Source organism: Ranitomeya imitator, chromosome 4 (genome assembly GCF_032444005.1).
Source record: "Ranitomeya imitator isolate aRanImi1 chromosome 4, aRanImi1.pri, whole genome shotgun sequence".
NCBI classification, from domain to species: Eukaryota; Metazoa; Chordata; class Amphibia; order Anura; family Dendrobatidae; genus Ranitomeya; species Ranitomeya imitator.
Window position 1 is genome coordinate 580,733,414 of NC_091285.1, and position 17,848 is coordinate 580,751,261.

Consider the following 17,848-nt stretch of genomic DNA (forward strand, 5'->3'; position numbering starts at 1 on the left):
CCCCCCCCCCCCCTCATACTTACCCGGCCTCCCGGTGTCTGTCCGTCTTCTTTGCTGGGCGCCGCCATCTTCCAAAATGGCGGGCGCATGTGCAGTGCGCCCGCCGAATCTGCAGATTCGTTCCAAAGTGAGTTTTGATCACTGAGATAGGTTATATCTCAGTGATCAAAATAAAAAAAATAGTAAATGACCCCCCCCCCCCCCCCCTTTGTCACCCCCATAGGTAGGGACAATAAAAAAAATAAAGAATTTTTTTTTTTTGTTCCACCAATGTTGGGGTAAGAACTAGGGGTAGGGTTAGGAGTAGGGTTAGGGGTAGGAATGTCCACATGTATTCTGGTCCTCTGCGGATTTTTCCGCAGAGGATTTGATAAATCCGCAGTGCTAAACCGCTGTGGATTTATCGCAGATTTACCGCGGTTTTTCTGCGCCTTTCACTGCGGTTTTACAACTGCGATTTTCTATTGGAGCAGTTGTAAAACCGCTGCTGAATCCGCAGAAAGAAGCGACATGCTGCGGAATGTAAACCGCTGCGTTTCCGTGCAGTTTTTCGGCAGCATGTGTACAGCGATTTTTGTTTCCCATAGGTTTACATTGAACTGTAAACTCATGGGAAACTGCTGCGGATCCGCAGCGTTTTCCGCAGCATGTGCACATACCTTTGCGGATCCGCAGCAGTGTTCCATCAGGTTTACAGTACCATGTAAACATATGGAAAACCAAATCCGCTGTGCCCATGGTGCGGAAAATACCACGTGGAAACGCTGCGTTGTATTTTCCGCAGCATGTCAATTCTTTGTGCGGATTCCGCAGCGTTTTACACCTGTTCCTCAATAGGAATCCGCAGGTGAAATCCGCACAAAAAACACTGGCAATCCGCGGTAAATCCGCAGGTAAAACGCAGTGCCTTTTACCCGCGGATTTTTCAAAAATGGTGCTGAAAAATCTCATACGAATCCGCAACGTTAGCACATAGCCTTAGGTTTAGGCTTGGAATTAGGGTTGTGGTTAGGGTTAGGGTTGTGGTTAGGGTTGTGATTAGGGTTACGGCTACAGTTGGGATAAGGGTTAGGGGTGTGTTGGGGTTAGTGTTGGAGTTAGAATTGAGGGGTTTCCACTGTTTAGGCACATCAGGGGGTCTCCAAACGCAACATGGCGCCACCATTGATTCCAGCCAATCTTGTATTCAAAAGGTCAAATGGTGCTCCCTCACTTCCGAGCCCCGACGTGTGCCCAAACAGTGGTTTACCCCCACAAATGGGGTACCAGCATACTCAGGACAAACTGCGCAACAATTAATGGGGTCAAATTTCTCCTGTTACCCTTGAGAAAATAAAAAATTGCTTGCTAAAACATAATTTTTGAGGAAAGAAAAATGATTTTTTATTTTCACGGCTCTGCGTTGTAAATGTCTGTGAAGCACTTGGGGGTTCAAAGTGCTCACCACATATCTAGATAAGTTCCTTGGGGGGTCTAGTTTCCAAAATGGGGTCACTTGTGGGGGGTTTCTACTGTTTAGGCACACCAGGGGCTCTGCAAACGCAACAAGACGTCCGCAGACCATTCCATCAAAGTCTGCATTTCAAAAGTCACTACTTCCCTTCTAAGCCCCGACGTGTGCCCAAACAGTGGTTTACCCCCACACATGGGGTATCAGCGTACTCAGGAGAAACTGAACAACAACTTTTGGGGTCCAATTTCTCCTGTAACCCTTGGGAAAATAAAAAATTCTGGGCTAAAAAATTATTTTTGAGGAAAGAAAACGTATTTATTATTTTCACGGCTCTGCGTTATAAACTTCTGTGAAGCACTTGGGGGTTCAAAGTGCTCACCTCACATCTAGATAAGTTCCTTGGGGGGTCTAGTTTCCAAAATGGGGTCACTTGTGGGGGGTTTCTACTGTTTAGCCACATCAGGGGCTCTGCAAACGCAACGTGACGCCCGCAGAGCATTCCATCAAAGTCTGCATTTCAAAACGTCACTACTTCACTTCCGAGCCCCAGCATGTGCCTAAACAGTGGTTTACCCCCACATGTGGGGTATCAGCGTACTCGGGAGAAACTGGACAACAACTTTTGGGGTCAAATTTCTCCTGTTACCCTTGGGAAAATAAAAAATTGCGGGCTAAAAAATCATTTTTGAGAAAAGAATTTTTTTTTTTTTTATTTTCATGGCTCTGCGTTATAAACTTCTGTGAAGCACTTGGGGGTTCAAAGTGCTCACCACACATGTAGATTAGTTCCTTTGGGGGTCTAGTTTCCAAAATGGGGTCATTTGTGGGTGATCTCCAATGTTTAGGCACACAGGGGCTCTCCAAACGCGACATGGTGTCCGCTAATGATTGGAGCTAATTTTCCATTTAAAAAGCCAAATGGCGTGCCTTCCCTTCTGAGCCCTGCCGTGCGCCTAAACAGTGGTTTACCCCCACATATGGGGTATCTGCGTACTCAGGACAAACTGGACAACAACATTTGTGGTCCAATTTCTCCTATTACCATTGGCAAAATAGGAAATTCCAGGCTAAAAAATCATTTTTGAGAAAAGAAAAATTATTTTTGATTTTCATGGCTCTGCATTATAAACTTCTGTGAAGCACCTGGGGGTTTAAAGTGCTCAGTATGCATCTAGATAAGTTCCTTGGGGGGTCTAGTTTCCAAAATGGGGTCACTTGTGGGGGAGCTCCAATGTTTAGGCACACAGGGGCTCTCCAAACGCGACATGGTGTCCGCTAACAATTGGAGCTAATTTTCCATTCAAAAAGTCAAAAGGCGCGCCTTCCCTTCCGAGCCCTGCCGTGTGCCCAAACAGTGGTTTACCCCCACATATGAGGTATCGGCGTACTCGGGAGAAATTGCTCAACAAATTATATGATCCATTTTATCCTATTGCCCATGTGAAAATGAAAAAATTGAGGCGAAAAGAAATTTTTTTGTGAAAAAAAAAAAAGTACTTTTTCATTTTTACGGATCAATTTGTGAAGCACCTGGGGGTTTAAAGGGCTCACTAGGCATCTAGATAAGTTCCTTGGGGGGTCCAGTTTCCAAAATGGGGTCACTTGTGGGGGAGCTCCAATGTTTAGGCACACAGGGTCTCTCCAAACTTGACATGGTGTCCGCTAAAGAGTGCAGCCAATTTTTCATTCAACAAGTCAAATGGCGCTCCTTCCCTTCCAAGCCCTGCCGTGCGCCCAAACAGTGGTTTACCCCCACATATGAGGTATCAGCGTACTCAGGACAAATTGGACAACAACTTTCGTTGTTCAGTTTCTTTTTACCATTTGGAAAATAAAAAAATTGTTGCTGAAAAATAATTTTTGTGACTAAAAAGTTAAATGTTCATTTTTTCCTTCCGTGTTGCTTCTGCTGCTGTGAAGCACCTGAAGGGTTAATAAACTTCTTGAATGTGGTTTTGTGCACCTTGAGGGGTGCAGTTTTTAGAATGGTGTCACTTTTGGGTATTTTCAGCCATATAGACCCCTCAAACTGACTTCAAATGTGAGGTGGTCCCTCAAAAAAATGGCTTCGTAAATTTCGTTGTAAAAATCATAAATCGCTGGTCAAATTTTAACCCTTATAGCTTCCTAGCAAAAAAAAAAATTTTGTTTCCAAAATTGTGCTGATGTAAAGTAGACGTGTGGGAAATGTTATTTATTAACTATTTTGTGTCACATAACTCTCTGGTTTAACAGAATAAAAATTGAAAATGTGAAAATTGCGAAATTTTCAAAATTTTCGCCAAATTTCCGTTTTTATCACAAATAAACACAGAATTTATTGACCTAAATTTACCACTAACACGAAGCCCAATATGTCACGAAAAAACAATCTCAGAACCGCTAGGATCCATTGAAGCGTTCCTGAGTTATTACCTCATAAAGGGACACTGGTCAGAATTGCAAAAAACGGCAAGGTCTTTAAGGTCAAAATAGGCTGGGTCATGAAGGGGTTAAATAAAGATGACAAACCGTATTTATCCCTCGTATGTTTCACAAACTAATTTGGACCTAATCATACACCAGAATTAACCAGTCATAATTTTGGTATCTGGGTGGAAACCATATTACTCAGAAGAAAGCCATGCAAATACACAGAGCATGTAGATGCCACATACTGATCTTCTGCTTGGGTTTGTTTGTTTGTTTTTTTTGTCCCTTTTTCTTCAGTGTTGTGTACCCATTTTTGGTCCATGTCACTTCAATCCTTTTTCCCCACTCGTTAAATAGTATTAGGTGCAATCGGTGCGTTTTTTTTTTGCTTTTATTTTATTTCTCCTTTACTGGTCCATTGACTTGCATTGGTGAGTTTCATCCACCACTAATAAAAATATATGTATGTATGTATGTATGTATGTATATATGTATGTATATATGTATGTATGTATATGTATGTATATATGTATATGTATGTATATATATATATATATGTATATATGTATATATGTATATATGTATATATGTATATATGTATATATGTATATATGTGTATATGTGTATGTATGTGTATATATATAATTTTTTTTTTCTAGAATAGTTTTATTTATGAAAATTTAAGACTAATGCAATGAATACACAGGATTTTCCGGATAAAATATATACCGTACATAGAACTTAATACAATTGAACGCAATTATTAAACAGATCAACAAAATATATAAACCATTACATGCATATCTAACTGTATTGAACGTGTTCAGTAAACGTGCGTGAACTACGTCGTGCCGTAAGTGGGGGTTAAATCCCGCTCCAATATCGCTGATTGGTCGCTGCCAGACAGTGGGTCTGCCAAAAACACATTTGAAAAGGCACATTCAATGTAATGATCTCTCTGCAAAAATAATGGCTAGCATATGTACAATAAAAGCTGCCTTGTGATAGAGCCCTTGGTGTGGATTCACACAGGCCATAATTTTGTGTTACATGAGGATCTTGACGAAGATTTGCAGGGGAAATGATAGGAGCTGATCTGCAGTCCCCGGTGGATGGCTGATTTGGGGATCTGCTGGGTGTCGGACACACGTTCTGATGTTGATGACTTATTATTATTATTTATTGTTATAGCGCCATTAATTCCATGGCGCTTTACATGTGAGGGGGGTATACATAATAAAAACAGGTACAATAATCTTAAACAATACAAGTCATAACTGGTACAGGAGGAGATAGGACCCTGCCCGCGAGGGCTCACAATCTACAAGGGATGGGTGAGGATACAGTAGATGAGATCCTTAGGATAGAATGATAGAAAACCCTGTGGTCAGTTCAGTGTGTATTTTGGAGCCCCTTTTCTTGCCAAACTCCTTGTCCTGAGATCCCTGGCGAATAGCTGATTCTGGTCTGTGAAGTTGCTGCCGACTGCTACAAAAGGAATGTTTGTCGTGACACAAAATGAATAGACGTTAATGTAAGATTTTAACCGATTGAGACAAGCCCTAGGAAGGTCAAATGAGCAGGGGTCCGCTGTTCCAAGTCCTCTACATGCCACATGAAGCTTCTTGGAGCTTGCCCCCAGCGATTTGTGTTGTGGAAACCTTGGCTCCTCTACTATGACGGCTTCCTCCACTTCTATCTTTTCCGCACAGAATAGTCCGGGTTTCTTGTGCTCTTGCTAAACCTTCATATTGAATGTGTAAAGACTTCTGACTCTCCTGGACCTGACAATGGATTGAAGTTGTCATTGCATGTAAAGGGTTGTGGGAACGCTGACATTTCTAGATGTGCGCTTGATGGATCGGGGCAGATATTAGAGATCCTACAGTAATGAGCCGCTGCCCCCGCAGTCCTCTGTGCACCTTCTGCCATATTTTGACTCTTGGAATGAATGTTATTTAGGATATAAAAAAGAAATGTCAAATTGTGGATGAATCTTATGCTTTTTGTTAAGATCCTGATTCTAACGTCCTGTCCTTGTTTCTGCAGCTTTTGATAACAGCCAGCGATTTCAAGAAACATGCTTTGCATTTGCATTAACGCCACAACAAGTCCAGCAAATCAGCAGCTCAATGTAAGTGTCCCCCTTTCCTTTCCAATAACCAGCCTCCCTTTCTCTTCCTGCCTCCCCTCCCCCTCCTCACGCCTCTCACTTGGCAACTGCGCTCCCCTATTGAAATCCATGTGCTTGATGGGGGCTGGAGTTACATCTGTGGCTGCTGGTGAATTAAGTGTTGTATTGGCACAGAGTTTGAGGTGATGGGGGGGCTGCCAGGGTGGGCGCCATATCCTCTTCTAGCTAACTGTTTTGTGCCACTTGGCAAAATCCTTCACATCCTATTTTCTGTATGAACAAAGAACTTTCTTGAATAAAACCTTTTACTGCACATGGCCATTAATGGTGTGCAATCAGCAAAAAGTCTCTTACTGCAAGCCATAGCAATTTTAGTGCTCAAATTTCAGTGACCTTTTTGTGCCCCTAATTGCTTCCTGTCACAGACCTTCACCTCTGCATCTTGCACAGTACCACCTTCCCTTCAAGGGACACCGTAAGGTCGCTCAGAATGGAAAGGACAAAGTGTGATGTAAAGGACTGTCTGGAAATAATCTTCTGCCCAAATGCTCTGTGGAAATGTGGTCATAGGAAGAAAAGTATTGGTGAAATCGCTGATTAAGGTACCTTCACACTAAACGATATCGCTAGTGATCCGTGACGTTGCAGCGTCCTCGCTAGCGATATCGTTCAGTTTGACACGCAGCAGCGATCAGAATCCTGCTGTGATGTCGTTGGTCGGGGCTAGAAGGCCAGCACTTTCTTTGGTCGCTGGCTCTCCCGCTGACATCGCTGAATCGGTGTGTGTGACACCGATTCAGCGATGTCGTCGCTGGTAACCAGGGTAAACATCGGGTTACTAAGCGCAGGGCCGCGCTTAGTAACCCGATGTTTACCCTGGATACCATCCTAAAAGTAAAAAAAACAAACACTACATACTTACCTTCCGCTGTCTGTCCTCCGGCGCTCTGCTTTCCTGCACTCACTGTGAGCACAGCGGCCGGAAAGCACAGCGGTGACGTCACCGCTCTGCTTTCCGGCCGCTGTGCTCATAGCCAGTACAGGAAAGCAGAGCGCCGGGGACAGACAGCGGAAGGTAAGTATGAAGCGTTTTTTTTTTTTTTTTTTACTTTTAGGATGGTATCCAGGGTAAATATCGGGTTACCAAGCGCGGCCCTGCGATTAGTAACCCGATGTTTACCCTGGTTACCGGCATCGTTGGTCGCTGGAGAGCTGTCTGTGTGACAGCTCTCCAGCGACCAAACAGCGACGCTGCAGCGATCCGGATCGTTGTCTGGATCGCTGCAGCGTCGTTTAGTGTGAAGGTACCTTTAGACTTGTGGCAAAAGTAGAGATGCGAGAAAAGCTAAAAAGGTCCTCTAGTGTAAACAGCAACACAGAGCTTGGCTTCCTCTGACCCTTTTAAAAAGGGTTGTCCACTACTAGTACGACCCCCTTCTGAACCCATGTGTCCCCATAGTGAAATAACACCTATACTCCCCTTCCCACAATTCCAGCTATGACTTTCACTGGATGTCTTCATTTATTTAAGGAGGCCATAGGGATTGCGTGACATAATGTCATGCGATCCCTGGGAGAGCCAGTGCTGATGGTGCTGGCATCAGAGGTGAGTACGTCTTTTTACTGGGAGGGAAAATAAGAATTTAGAAGGGGGGTTCTCTGTCGTGGACAACCCCTCTAGGGGGCCAAGAACCCTAAGCTCTGTGTTGCTGGAGGACCATATTAGTTTTACTCGCTTCTGAGAAGGGGTTGTCAGTGTAGCGCACCCACCCCTTTTAGTGCTTTGACATGCCTTACTACATGCAGCTATACATTTCCTTTAGTTGAATCTTGTATGAGGCCATCAGTAAAAATCTCCTCCATTGGGTTAAGTGCTCATTACAGACAAGCTAATGTGTATGTATTTTTAATTACGGTACTTGCGTTATAAGGGAGGTCCATTTTAGATAACCCATTGGTATATACTGTTCTGGATGTCCCCCAATCAGGATCCTCCTCTTGGCCAGTATATAGAGCAGTTGCAGCGAGGGCCTCTTGCCCTGGAGGACTTGCATTACAAACAATCCATAGGTGTGAATGGGCACAGTGCTCTGCTTCATTTCTTTGGTGGTGCTGCTGCGGGAAGAATTAACCCTATTTTAGGTCATCCAGACATCAGTTTTCCACGTATGAGTTTGATCTGCGGTTTTCACAGAACTCGTACCTATTCTAGTTTGTGGCTGCTCACGTGTCCGTATGTTTTTATAAATTCAATGGTTCTCACAAAATCAGAGACTTGATATGAGAATGTTGAGATCTCATACATGTGTTTTTGTTTTGTTTTTTTGTTTTTTTTTTTCTTTTCCCTTCCTTCCACATCTGAGATTGTGATCAAACTCTGATGGTAAAAACTGACCCTGACCAGACCCTTGATGGCACTGATCAGAAACGCTGATGAAACTCTGCCTTTTTTTTTTTTTTTGTGTGTGTACAAGGAAACACAATGTCTGAATTCACTTTACTGACAGGTTTCTCCTAAGACTACAGCTGATCGCTGTTCAGCATGAGTTTTCAGCGCATCAAGGAACCCTTCTGACAAGTAGAGATTGCCCAAATTGGAAAACCCTTTTTACGTTTTTTTATTCCTTTGCTTTATTTTTCATAAACTCAGAATTTTGTATCTTTCCTTCTTTGCAGGGACATCTCTGGAACAAAATGTGACTTTACAGTTCAAGTGCAGCTAAGGTGAAGCTCTGTCTATATTTTGGGCTTGTCTTTAGATTCCAGTGTCAACATCTAATCTTGTACCTTTCCCTATAGGTTCTGTCTGTCAGAGACCAGTTGCCCTCAAGAAGACCATTTCCCACCAAACCTGTGTGTAAAAGTCAATGGAAAACCTTGTAATCTGCCGGTAAGTGCGGCTTCTGCTCAGTGATGGTCTTGCTCCCCCTTTTGTCGTCAACTTAATTTATATTCCTACTCCTGCTACAGGGTTATCTTCCGCCAACCAAAAATGGGGTAGAACCAAAGCGACCAAGCCGACCAATCAACATTACCTCACTTGTACGACTGTCTACAACCGTTCCTAACACCATTGTGGTGTCGTGGACAGCGGAAATTGGACGTGTAAGTTAGCAGACCTGGAACCTTTCTGTTCTAGATAGATACATAACTTTCATTTTTATTTTTTTAAATCCTTAAAAATTGCCCATTATTTTGGCAGGCAGTGCAGGTCCTCAGTTTCTTTTGGAGTCGATGCAGTAGTTAGGACAGGTAGCTGCAAACACCACTATCCCTCTAGGTTTGCGTTTCTTGCTCTAAAGCTGGGATTGGTTGAACCACAAAATCCATCTTAGGCCCGGGTTCAAACTAGCATTTGCGGACTTCTTTCCTTAACTCTGCCTACTTCTGCATGCATCCTGCGTACCTATCTTTAACATTGGGTACGCAGGGACATGCGTTGTATGCAGATGCGTCCACGTGCCTTGTTTTGACCTGCCCCCCCCCAAACGCAACATATTGCATTTTCTTGTGTTCGGCGGGCACGTCAAAACGACGCACGAGGACGCATCCACATACAACGCATGTCCCTGCGTACCCATTGTTAAAGATAGGTACGCAGGACACATGCGGAAGTAGGCGGAGCTAAGGAAAGATGTCCGCAGCACCACACTGCGGACTCAAACGCTAATGTGAACTTGGCCTTCTAAACCTTTTAATTGCTACTATCCTTTCCAACAGCATGATAAATAAGAAGGGATTCCTTCCTTTCTTTAATTAGGTCACTGGACTTCTCAGTGATCCATTTGGAGACTTTAGGATTTTTGTGCCTCTGCCCTGGCTGTTTGCAAAGAGCTTTAGGCCCGTCTGTTCTGTTTGGCCCCTGTTAGGGCACACATCAGCCTGTGTCATAGCTATGTAATGTACGATTGTACACAAGCATGTTAATACATTATAGGTTTGAGATGGATGCAAGAGAATGTTCTAATGGGATTAAAAACTGTAATAGAAAAATGCAAAAAAAATGTTATTGGGAGCCATACATTGCTAAAAAGGTTTATCCAGACTTTTTTTTTTTTTTTTTTAACTATGGATCTAAGAACTAACAGGCCAACGTCATGCTGATTGACCACCGACTCCCCACTGCCTAACTGCGGGGAGCCAGCTGTTTAATCAGTATGACGTAAGCAGTCATGCCCTGTCGTAGAGCAGCTGAATGGCCAGCAGGAGCGGTTGGGGACCACTCTGAGGCCGCGCCAGGTTTTTAGGCCAATAGTTAACAAAATAAATAAACTATCCTGGAAAATCTTTTTAAAACAAACAAAATGCCATATTTTTTCCTGCATTACTACTTCAAAAGTTACATAAATTTAAATGGTAATTTGATATGTACATTCCAACTGGCACCAGAAAAATACAATTTCTTTAGCCTAAAACAAACTTTATTTGGCTGCTAAAATGTATCGATTTGCCATGAGACAGGTTAGTTTTGCCCTACTGATGAGCTGGTGTAGTGATGGTAATCCTGCTCCGTACGAGAGGAACCGCAGGTTCTGACATGTGTTCATGTGTTTGGCTGAAGAGCCATTGGGGCGACTGATTGTCTGTGGGATTATGCGTGAACACCTCTTTAAATCTGGGCAGGGTACCGCAATGCCAATGAGCCCATCAGGCTCAGGATAATGCCATGTACCCTTTATAATGGGAAGCGTCCAGAATCCGCAGCGCCTATGAGTGTACAGCAAGCTTTGCTGGGAATCTGGTGATAAATCCTAGACTACCTGCTTCAGGTCAGATTTTCACACAGCAGTGCGGCTCGCCTCGCTGTGATTTGTCAGCCAGCAAAGACGCTTAATCACGTCCCTTTTTGACTCTTCGATGTGAGCTGCGTCTTGAAATGCAGAGAAACAAAAAGGGAAAAAATAGGCCTCATCATACAGGATACAGGGCTTTGAAAATGTGACCTTGTTGATACGCTCACTAAAGTTCCTGAAATGTCGGCTTTTATTAGGCTGACATGCCTTAGAGGAGCATCTATAAGGGGACGTCCCAGAGTAGGGTTTAGGCCGTAGACGTTAGGAGCTAGGAACGTCTGTCTACATGCTACTTTTGGATGTACCCATCTACCCCATGTCGGCCTAATAGAACCCCTTTGCCTTTGTGCCATTATCAATAACTGGCCATTTACCAACCAGTATATTGAAATTACCGTAACTTGTCCAAGTTACCACTAGTTTCCGTTTAAGATGATTTATAAATGAATGAGTCACCTCATTGGACTTCTGTGACAGTAGACCCCAATGTAGTGCCATGGTCTGCCCAGACCCTTACCTAGTGTAATAGACACCTAGGTTCAGTAAATGTTGTGAGGATGGCTTCACTGAACTCTGGTCTTCTTGCAGAATTTTTCCCTGGCTGTATACCTGGTGAAGCAGTTGTCTTCAGCCATCTTATTACAACGACTGCGAGCGAAAGGAATCCGCAATCCAGACCATTCCAGAGCACTCAGTAAGTTGTGCATAGCGTCCTAGCGACTGCTAAGCTTATTGCCCCCTTACTGCCTATGGTGACAGGACAGACTAAATATTATACCTTTTAGGATAAAAAATGTCTAGACCAGATGTATTAGCAAAACAGAATGCGGTTTGTCCCTTTAGTTATATCTTGTGTTTGTAACGTTCTTTCTAGTTAAAGAGAAACTCACAGCTGATCCAGACAGTGAAATCGCAACCACAAGTTTACGGGTTTCTCTTCTGTGTCCGGTAAGAACGTGGGCCGTGGGCTCAGTGCTTTGGCTGCTTTGATAGCCTCTTTATTAGTACAGTTGCACAAGGGAGGTCTGGGATTAGGGTTATAAGTCTGAAGTGTTCACACACAAGGGTACTTTTTAGTTTAGGACTTTATACAACTCCCCAGCCTGCCACCCTCTATCGGTGCCAGTTCAGTTTTTGCCAGGAACATGTGCCACTACTGTACCCACACTGCTATTACCTCCTGTATTGTCTAGCTACAAATAACAGTACAGACTTGCTTTTTAGTCCATGTTGAGAAATAACATATGTCCATAGCTCGGGGTGTGAGCTCAAAAGTAGATGGGTCCCCTGCATGCATCCTGGCACGGCCATACCGGGGTGGGGACTGACACTTGGGAAGAACACTAGTAAAGCATGTTGTTGGTTTGCATTCCAGCTGGGAAAGATGCGTCTGACCATCCCCTGCCGATCGCTCACCTGCTCCCACCTGCAATGTTTTGATGCCACGTTGTATATACAGATGAATGAGAAGAAGCCCACTTGGGTGTGTCCGGTGTGTGACAAGAAGGCTCCATATGAGCATCTCATCATTGATGGGTGAGTGTGCTACATACATCAAAATCTGATTCTTGGGATGAGGCGGAGACGTGCCTTGGCTAGTGAGCCATTACAGAGGGTGAACGTGTGACCATCAAAGTAGCCAGAAGTCACTACCTTCCGACACATGATTATGGTACTTAAGGCCAATTTCTACACATCCATGTTTCACTGTCTGATTATGGACCTTGGTGCATGGATCGGCCACTGTTCTCCTGCCCCAAACTCCTCCACCAGCCTCATAGGCATATATCAGGTTGTCGAATTTGGGCGAGGAAACCCATAGCTGGACCATAGTCAGACCATGAAACATGGATGTGTAAAACTGTCCTTACAGCAGCATCAGATGGCCCACTCTGCCATCCCCTCATACTTGGCGTCGGTGTCCACTGATGGCTCAGCCACGGTACTTCTGCTTCTTCTAAATCCTATCCCCTCTGATAGTTGTCTTGTTTCTTTTCTTGTAAGCTCCCCAAGTCTGAATCGCTGACAACCTGCAGTGGATGTCATCTGACCCCTCACATCTGACATCTTATAGTGCCAGATGTAATTTTACTCCCTGCAGCTTTTCACAGGGGCCTGGGTGTAACCCTACACCACATCTTGTATAACTGGCAGTCTGCTGGGTAACCGGACACTCTGCATGTAGGGTTGCTGCACCCATCCTCCACAACCGGGTACACACTTGCAGATATTTAGCTGTTATGTTACAAAACCTTGCCATTAGAGGGGGGCTATTTGTCATAATGACTTTTGGCACCATCTCTGTGATTTGGTCTTTAACAAAAGATTCTCATGTTTCTGAACAATTTTTTTTAAATGTTTCATAAGTTATTTACCTTGGCGATTAGAAGGTTGTTCACATACAGGAGATCTTCTGTTACATTTAGCAATTCTGAATAGTAAAGGTTTTTTCCCATCCAACAAAGTTATGGCAGATGACTAACATATTAGTGGTTGTCTGGTCCAAACTGATAAGTCTGCAGGCGCTCTGTGTGCTGCAGACTTATGAATCCCCCAGCACACACACTGTGGGGTGCAAGAGTTTTTCTGGGTTGAGTTGGGACTGGAGGGTTGTATGAGTTACACTTATGCCAGAGCCTGTCCAGTGGATGCGGCCTTGCACTATACACTTGTACTGAGCGAGGCCGTGTCCAAACTAGTGACGTGGCCTTGCTCCATATAAGTGTATAGAGCAAGGCCACACCCTGTAGACAGACCCTGGCTGGGAGTATGCATAACTCGTACATAGCCTCCGCTCCCGGCTCAGAAACCGGTGAATGTGTGCACTGGGGGGATTCATAAGTCTGTAGTCGCTCAGTGACTAGACGATACATGTAGATGGTTTTTGCACTCACTGAGGCAGTGCGCGTGATCACCCCATTGTCGGCTGATTCTGACAGCTGACACCCAGCACTCCATGGCAGGAGCTGTCCCACACCACTCCTATCATTTTAACCACCTAAATGCTGCAATTGCAGCATTTAGTGAGCAATCAAAGGGAAGAGAGCCCCTCTGCCCTTAGATTGGGGACCCCTCGATGATATCGCGGGGACCTGATGTTGTCATGATGACATCCGGATCACTAGGCACTAGGAAGTTACCGTATATACTCCAGTATAAACCGACCCCCCTAAAGCCACAAAAAACTGGGAAAACTTAATGACTAAAGTATAAGCCTAGGGTGGAAAATGCAGCAGCTACTGGTAAAGTTCAAAAATAAAAATAGATACCAATAAAAGTAAAATTAATTGAGACCTCAGTAGGTCAAGTGTATTTGAATATCCATATTGAATCAGGAGCCCCATATAATGCTCCATAAAGTTTATGATGGGCTCCATAAGATGCTCCGTATTAAAATATGCCACATATAATGCTGCACAAATGTTGATTATGACCTCATAATAATATAATAATAATAATTTTTATTTATATAGCGCCAACATATTCCGCAGCGCTTTACAAATTATAGACGGGAATTGTACAGACAATAGACATTACAGCATAACAGAAATATAGTTCAATACAGATACTAGGAGGAATGAGGGCCCTGCTCGCAAGCTTACAAACTATGAGGAAAAGGGGAGACACGAGAGGTGGATGATAACAATTGCTTTAGTTATTCGGACCAGCCATATTGTAAGGCTCAGGTGTTCATGTAAAGCTGCATGAACCAGTTATCTGCCTAAGTATGTAGCAGTACAGACACAGAGGGCTAATACTGCATAAAGTGTATGAGAACATGATGCGAGGAACCTTTTTTTTTTTTTTTTTTTTATATATATATATATATATATATAAATAGGCACCACAGGGATCGTTAGGTTAATGCATTGAGGCGGTAGGCCAGTCTGAACAAATGAGTTTTTAGGGTACGCTTAAAACTGTGGGGATTGGGGATTAATCGTATTAACCTAGGTAGTGAATTCCAAAGAATCGGCGCAGCACGTGTAAAGTCTTGGAGACGGGAGTGGGAGGTTCTGATTATTGAGGATGCTAACCTGAGGTCATTAGCGGAGCGGAGGGCACGGGTAGGGTGGTAGACTGATACCAGGGAGGAGATGTAGGGTGGTGCTGAGCCATGGAGTGCTTTGTGGATAAGGGTAGTAGTTTTGTACTGGATTCTGGAGTGGATGGGTAGCCAGTGTAATGACTGGCACAGGGTAGAGGCATCGGTGTAACGGTTGGTGAGGAATATGATCCTGGCTGCAGCATTCAGGACAGATTGGAGCGGGGAGAGTTTTGCAAGATGCTCCATAGACACATTTGTCCCGTTTAATGCTCCACAAATGTAGATTGTGGCCCCATAAGATGCTCCATAGAGATATTTGCCTTATATAATGCTGCACATGGCCCCGTACAGATATTTGCTCCATATAATGCTGCACATAGCCCCATAAGAAGCTCCATACAGATATTTGCCCCATATAATGCTGCACATGGCCCCATAAGATGCTCCATACAGATATTTGCCCCATATAATGCTGCACATGGCCCCATACAGATATTTGCCCCATATAATGCTGCACATAGCCCCATAAGATGCTCCATACAGATATTTGCCCCATATAATGCTGTGGAAGACGCAGCGGCGCCGACGGTGGAACGGGGAGCAGATGAATATCACGCACTGAGTTATACTCACCTGCTCCTGGCGCAGTCCCTGCATGTCTGTTGCCCTGCACCGGCAGCTTCTTCCTGTAGTGAGCGGTCACATGGTACTGCTCATTACATTAATGAATGTGGGTCCACCCCTATGGGAGTCCATATTCATTACTGTAATGAGCGGTACCATGTGACCGCTCACTACAGGAACAAGCTGGGGCACCAGGAAGCTAGGGACCTGCAGGGACCGCGCCAGGAGCAGGTGAGTATTATTACACAACTCCGCTCCTCCTCCCCTGCTGACCCCTGGGTATGACTCGAGTTTAAGCCGAGAGGGTTACTTTCAGCCCCAAAAAATGGGCTGAAAATCTTAGCTTATACTCGAGTACATACGGTAGTTAATCAGTCACTGCACATGATCTAACTAACTTGGGTCTGCAGCACTGATACATCATAGGTATAACAATGCTTCTGCATTGCTATACCTTACAACTGCGATCAGACTGCAGAAAGTGAAAGTCTCATGGTGGGACGAAGTAGTAGTAAAAAAAAAAGTACACACTTGTAAAAATATATATTGTTCAAAATCACAATGTAATAAAATTTTTTTATTGCACCCATAAATATTATAGGAAAAAAAAACAATAATGGTGCACGCTTGGTATGGACACGTCTGGAATGACCCGACCTATAAAACTTACCCACTTAACTGATCCCTTTAGTGAACACTGTAAAAAAAAACAAAAAAAAAAAACAAAAAACTATCCTTTATCATACCGCTGAACAAAAAGTAGAATAAAACTCTATCAACAAGATGTTATTGCAGAAAACGTCATCTTGTCCTGCAAAAAACAAGCCGCCATACAGCTCAATCAGCCGAAAAAATAAGTTATAGCTCTCAAATACAGCAATGCAAAAATATTTTTTTCTATAAAAGTTTGTGTAAAAGAGCCAAAACATAGAAAAAAAGTAAATGGTGTAACACAGTCATTGTACTGACCCTAAGAATAAAGCCACCTGATTAATTTTACCATACACCGAACAATTGTTGGTTTTTGTTGTTTCTGCCTCCTAAAAATCAGCTTAGATAGTGATAGAAAAAAATTTCATGAGCCAAATGGAACCAATCAAAATATGAACTCGTCCCACAAAAATAAGCCCTCACATGACATGACTCTGCAAAAATTACCGCATATACCCGTGTATAAGCCGAGTTTTTCAGCACATTTTTTGTGCTGAAAATGCCCCCCTCAGCTTATTCACCAGTCATAGTCCAGAAAGCCGGTGGGGGATGGGGAGCATCGGCAGAAGCTGGCAGCTGTGACTGTAACTGTGCTGCTGCTGAAGAGAAATATTAATTTCTCTTACAGTGCACAGTGATAGCTGCAGCCGCCAGCTTCCAGAAGACCTCATACTCATCCTCCTCCGTGCTGTTACAGCATCTCGTTGGTCCTGGCGCTAGCAGCTCTTCCTGCACTTAGTGATCAGGTGGCACCGCTCATTAAGGTAATGAATATGCACTCCCATAGGCGTGGAGCGCATATTCATTACCTTAATGGGCAGCACGGTGGCACAGTGGTTAGCACAGCAGCCTTGCAGCGCTGGGGTCCTGGGTTCTAATCCCACCCAGCACAACATCTGCAAAGAGTTTGTATGTTCTCTCCGTATTTGCGTGGGTTTCCTCCGGGCACTCCGGTTTCCTCCCACATTCCAAAGACATACTGATAGGGAATTTAGATTGTGAGCCCCATCGGGGACAGCGATGAATGATGTGTGCAAAACTGTAAAGCGCTGCGGAATATGTTAGTGCTATATAAAAATAAAAGATTATTATTAATGAGCAGTGCCACGTTATCACTCAGCACAGGAAGCCGGAACGAGATGCTGCTGCGGAGGAGGTTGAGTAAGATGGTTTTTTTTTTTTCTTGGTTTTTTTTTTTGTAATAGGAAGCATGCATACTGGGACTGGGGGGGAGCCATGCATACGACGACGGGACTGGGGGGGAGCCATGCGTACGACGACGGGGGAAATCACGCATAGCAGGACAGTCACATCAGGGGCTCTCCAAATGAGACATGACTCTGGCAGACCATTCCATCAACGTCTGCATTCCAAAGCAGGAATGATGTTTTTTTGAGCCCCGCTGTGCACCCAAACAGTCCTTTATACCCACATATGAGGTATTGGCATTCTCAGGAAATATTGTACCATACAATTTGTTGTGCAATTTCTCCAATTACCCTTATAAAAATGTAAAATTTTGGGGAAAAACATTTTTGTGGGGATTTTTTTTTTCTTATATGGGTTAACGTTTATAAACTTTTAAGCACCTGAGTATTCAAGGTGCTCACCACACATCTAGATAAGTTCCCTAAGGGGTCTAAATTCCAAAGTGTACAAAAAAGGTTGCACTC

At 43.8% G+C, this 17,848-nt stretch overlaps 1 protein-coding gene across 3 annotated transcripts in view; it reads left to right on the forward strand.

Moving 5' to 3' along the window:
• Positions 1–17,848, forward strand: part of PIAS1 (protein inhibitor of activated STAT 1) — a 124,884-nt gene that overhangs the window by 88,804 nt on the left and 18,232 nt on the right. For all 3 annotated transcript variants that reach the window (XM_069766415.1, XM_069766414.1, XM_069766416.1), the window contains exons 3-9: positions 5,915–5,999; positions 8,676–8,723; positions 8,799–8,889; positions 8,970–9,104; positions 11,381–11,486; positions 11,667–11,740; positions 12,168–12,328. In XM_069766415.1, coding sequence (XP_069622516.1) covers positions 5,915–5,999; positions 8,676–8,723; positions 8,799–8,889; positions 8,970–9,104; positions 11,381–11,486; positions 11,667–11,740; positions 12,168–12,328 — 700 coding nt within the window. The remainder of the gene's footprint in view (positions 1–5,914; positions 6,000–8,675; positions 8,724–8,798; positions 8,890–8,969; positions 9,105–11,380; positions 11,487–11,666; positions 11,741–12,167; positions 12,329–17,848) is intronic.